The sequence below is a fragment of the Uncinocarpus reesii genome, genomic scaffold, assembly GCF_000003515.1.
Source record: "Uncinocarpus reesii 1704 scaffold_3 genomic scaffold, whole genome shotgun sequence".
Taxonomy (NCBI): domain Eukaryota; kingdom Fungi; phylum Ascomycota; class Eurotiomycetes; order Onygenales; family Onygenaceae; genus Uncinocarpus; species Uncinocarpus reesii.
The window spans coordinates 1341774-1346605 of record NW_003052498.1 but is presented as its reverse complement, the minus strand read 5'-3'; the positions used below and the strand labels follow the sequence as shown (position 1 = coordinate 1346605).

The following is a 4832-nucleotide window of genomic DNA, read 5'->3' as shown; positions in this document are numbered from 1 at the left end:
TTGATCTTTCTTGCGAGGTCACATATGTCAGACTTCAGCTAACCACACTGGTCTTTTCATAGACAGTTACAACTCGCGACGTAAGTTGCCTTCTACCTCGAAGGATCTAATCCACTAGATTGCTTGACTGAAATACTAACTGATATTCTGTGGCAAGGTGATCTATGTTCTTAACCGCGTGCGTTTCTCTTGTTTACTTCCGAAAATTGGCGCCGTGGTGGCCCAGCTGAATTCTATATGTTATTTCTTACTGACAAAATGCATGCTCTTTCCAGATCGGTACACCTATCTACGGCTTCGGAACAACTCGCGAATAGCTTTTGTTTTGCTTCGTCTCTGATCTGTTGTTGCTCTTTCGTCAGCTATATGAAGTCTTACTCCATGGATAGGAGTGTTATGTTGATTTGTTTTTGATCTCGGTGTCCTTTTTACTTGTTGCATCTTGTATTATTGAGTTGTTTTCTTGTCCTGCTCTGTTAAACGATCTATTTGTGGAATTGATGTGTTTGATAACCTGGTGATTGCCCAAGGACCGCAGAAGAAAACGCTGGTGAATAACTTTGAAGGCCAGATTAGAAACATACAGCTACATACTTATCGCATACCTGAAATACAAAAAAAATATACCATACACACCCAGATAATATACTCGCCAAGTGTATTCAAAGAGGTATAACACGCTCGATCATACATTAAGATTGTCATAAGGATTCATTATCATAATCTCATCATCATAACATCATTACAGGAATGGCTAAACACGCTAATCAGAGCCTGCTGGCAAGTAGCAAAGGGTATCTGCCTTGAAAATCAACCCAAGTCTGGTCACTATTTAGGGGATAATATCCGAAAAAAGAAATCATCACCACCCAGAATCCATTGATGAAGCACGTTTCCGCGCCCGCTCTCTCGCCCTCTGCTTACATTTCTCGTTGAAGCCGTTATACTCGGAATGATTCTTCGCGGCCTCTCTCCACCCGTCGATGGTCTGTTTGATTCCCACCGCAGCCAGTGAGAGACTAGCCGCGTCCTTCAGATTCCCCACCAAGCGCTGCTTGCGCGCTTCTTCAGGGCTGATCTTACCCTCGCTCAGCTTCCGAAGGCGCTCCTTGCGCTTTCCATGGCTCTCGTAGAGGCTATGGCCGGCATGGATGGTGGCTACGGTGGCAAGGCCGGCTGTGACGAGCTCCTTGCGGCGTAGTTTTCGGCGGGTAAGTGCCTCGTCGGCGCTGGAGCCGGAAGAAGAGTTGGAGTCGGAGGAATAGCCTGAGTGCCGACCGTCTGATTCATTGAGGTATTCGTAGTCCGGGAGAGAGAGGGATCTGGGGCGCTCTGGGTAGTCTTGAAGGGAGTCGTACCGATCATAGCGATCCTCATCGTCTGAGATGTGGTAAGGATCCCTGCGGCTATAGCCTGAGACGCTTGTGGCTCTGCCTCTACTCAGAGAGCGAAATCGATCGCTTGAGCGGCTCAAGCGCGTGTCTCGATCACCCGAGCGAGATCTATAATAATCATAGGCCGTTTTGCCGGCCGCAGCCAGCACTCCTACAGACGCAAGTTTGCCAAAGCTGCCCCTCTGCCCGGATCTGGGAGCCTTGTCGTGACGAGAACGGCTACTATCATGGCTTCTATCATAGCCATCGTCGTCCCAAGCATCGACATGCCGCCTTGGACTGGGATAGTCAAAAGCTTGGTCTCCATGATGTCTCCGGAGTGGTCTTGGCGTAGACGATCGGGGCGCCGAAGAGTGCGGACGGGGACCTTTATTTTTTGAAACAGAATTAGTCTCACCTCTCAACAAGTAGTGTGACCCTTTCGAACCAGAAGGCCTGATGAACGGGTGAACCGGCACCACTTACGACGATAGGGCTCGGGTCGATCGTGGCCTCGACGACCCGTGTCATGAGGCCTGCTGGGATAATGGCGAAACGGAGAACTTGCTCGCATCTGTCTCCGCTCAAAGATGGCGTCTTCGTCGGGGTAGACCCACTGCTGATATTGCGACCCTGGAGGGAATTCCCTCTGGATCTCTTCTACATCCTGGTCGAGTCGGGAAAGCTCCGGGGGCCAGCCTGGCTGGCGCGATGAGCGGGAGTGCCTGTAGCGGTTTGAAGATGCCATGCTTGAGCGGAGGAAAAGCGAACGGGACTCTGGACAGGAGCCCTTCTCCCTCTCTGTCTCTCTCTCTGCACGAAGCAGACCGGCGAAGGTCAAGATATAGACTTGTCGATGGGCGAGGCTTGGCAATGACATCAGCTGTTCCCGGCCCTGTTTGGCGTGTTTGTCTTGTTTTTTGCGCATCAAAACAGTTACACGCCGCGCATCATCGTATCACTTGTCCCTGGGATCCAGAGGCGACCAACAGCTTACAGGCCTGTGCAAGGGGAATGGTTGGTCCTGCCCCTCATTCTCTTCCCGGTCAAGCAGCTCTTCCAGTGACAAGGTGCGATGTTGCGTCCGAATAATCGCTAGCCAAGGAGTGCATACGCGGAGATGGTGCATATCAACCAGTAGCACATCGCCTACAGTTATGTAGCTGCGGCATGCCATCACCAAAAGCGCAGTGCTATGTAACCTACTAGCCTTGACGCATAGCCGGCGCATGCACAACTTGCCAGGCTCATAGATGGATTGCGTATGCTCGCTGATGATTGCTCGCAGGGCAGTGAATACCCCAATTGCGTGAATGAATCCCCTACCTGATACAGGTTGTTCGCCCTATTCAGAGAAAGGGAAGGGAAGGGATTTAGAACATGTTAAACCCTCGCCCATAGCCTGAAACACGCTTCAGAATAACAAACAGAGAGGGTAGATGCGGAGTTGGCTGCTTCAGAAAAGTAGCGGGCATCCCTAGTCACATTTGCCGTGGCTGACACGAAGCATGGAACAATGGTTTATTTGATGCCTCAGCTAGTCTCAACAAACAAACAAACTGCTAAAGTACATCAAAATTGGGGTATTGTGAAAACAGGGTATATTGCATGCACCAAGTATCGTCCTTGGATGCCAGTAGATATGAATTCCCAATGCTGTCGCTCAAAACACAACCTCCTTCACAGGATAATAATAATAGCCCAGATATAGCCCGCGGCGTTACCAAGTCTTCTTGTGTCGTGTGATCTCAACGGCCCCTTTCCGCTAATATGATTTGCTCCAAAAACGCTCGAGCCCATTTCTCTTGCTTTTCAAACACCGCGTTAAACATTCTGGGCAAAAGCTTCGCCGAGTTGGCTTGGTCATCGGCGAAAATCGGTCCATCCAGCGTCCGCAGCCGACAGTTGGCAACCACATCGGTCAGGAGGCGTGTTCCGGTGCCGCGCAGGCGATGCGTCCGTTTGACCGTCCACGCGCGAATAATACCCGTCCACCTGGCAGAACTCTTCCGTCGCGATGACCGTGGCCGTGCGCCGGGTACATCGGGGGAAGTCATCGCTTTCACGATCCTCAGAACCAGTACCGCGATCACTTCTCCGTTCTCTTTCGCGACGAGAATCTCATCTCGGCGATGCGAAGCGCCGTGAACCGACGTTTCTGACAGCCACGGCCAATTCCCCACCCGTTCGATCACGTCGAGATATCCTCGTAGCATATATTTAATTAAACATAGGGCAAAGACGCTGAAGCCCACCCAAACAGTCATCATAAGAATCATATCGCTCAGCGATCCGGTATATAACAGTTTCACACTGGTTAAAAAAACGAGAATCGAGGTTGCTAGAACCGTCGGATGAAGGATAATGGCTTTCGCGGCCATCTGGCGTTGCTGGGAGACACTGTCCGCGATTAATTCCAGAGCTGCAGCGGTGTCTTCCTCTGTCGTTGCATGGGATATGGTTATCGGGGGTTCTGCCGATGATAAATCTATTTCATAGCTCTGGTCGCCCTTTTCATGCTGGTGCTCTGACTCTGATACCAGAGGGATGGTTGCATGGTCTGAAGGAACTTCCATAGAAAGCGGGTGTCGAGCGGAGCGCGGTGCTGCTTTGGCCTTTTGTGGTGCGCTAATCATGGAGACGGGTGAAGAAGGGCTATAGATATCATCTGGATCGGAGGCGCATATCTGGAGATTCGCGCGCAAGGAGGATAGGAAAGCTGTACGCGATTCAGTCAGAACAGGTTCCGTATAACTCGAATAATTGCCCCTGGAAAGGCAGAGCGGGTAAGATGTGGTCAAGGGCGCGCATCTTGATTCGAGTTCCATGGAAGCTCGCACCCGTAGATTATTTTGTGCAACACTCGCAAAAACGAACTTACCTATAGGAATTAGCAGCCCTGGGACCTGGTCTCCCCCAGTCCATTGCTGTAAGGTCCCTCGGCTGCCAGCACCTCCACTGTACAACAAAGGCATCCGGGATAGGACCGAGTTGGACGTCGAATGGGGAGACAGGCGCAATTCTCTCAATTTAGTCGGTCGCTTCATTGTGTAGGAAAAGGAATTCATCGGCTATCCAGGCCAGAATGGGAGAAGGAGGTCATCAATCAGGAATAATAATTCGTAGAAGCTCGAGACACCGGGCCGAGTCTGGTTAAAAAGCTGCTCTGGAGTTCATGGAAGAATAATCTGAGGTCGACCAGGCGACACAAAAGTTATTTAAAATAAAGAAAAATATCTATAAAAAGATGCTCTGGGCCGTTTCTCATATTTTTTTTTTTTTTCTTTTCCCTTTTTAATAATTCACGCCGTGATGCTTGTATCAAAGCCCCCAAAATTTCTCCAGGGATTCGAACAAGCCACAAAGAGAAAAAAGGGCCAACAGCAGCGAATATGTAGTTTAGGAAAAAAGACGCCCAACCCAAGCTGGGCTTCCTTTCAGTTGGTCCAAGGCGAAGGA

General features: G+C 50.2%; 2 protein-coding genes across 2 annotated transcripts; both read right to left on the bottom strand.

Moving 5' to 3' along the window:
* Positions 1 to 862: 862 nt before the first annotated feature.
* Positions 863 to 2121, bottom strand: UREG_05234 (uncharacterized protein; the record flags this gene model as incomplete). The annotated part of the gene is made up of 2 exons (XM_002584499.1): positions 863 to 1761; positions 1860 to 2121. 2 exons carry the CDS (start codon positions 2119 to 2121, stop codon positions 863 to 865), a joined length of 1161 nt encoding a protein of 386 aa, XP_002584545.1.
* Positions 2122 to 3121: 1000 nt separating this feature from the next.
* UREG_05233 (uncharacterized protein) lies at positions 3122 to 4420 on the bottom strand (the record flags this gene model as incomplete). The annotated part of the gene is made up of 2 exons (XM_002584498.1): positions 3122 to 4092; positions 4255 to 4420. 2 exons carry the CDS (start codon positions 4418 to 4420, stop codon positions 3122 to 3124), a joined length of 1137 nt encoding a protein of 378 aa, XP_002584544.1.
* Between the last annotated feature and the right edge of the window lie 412 nt (positions 4421 to 4832).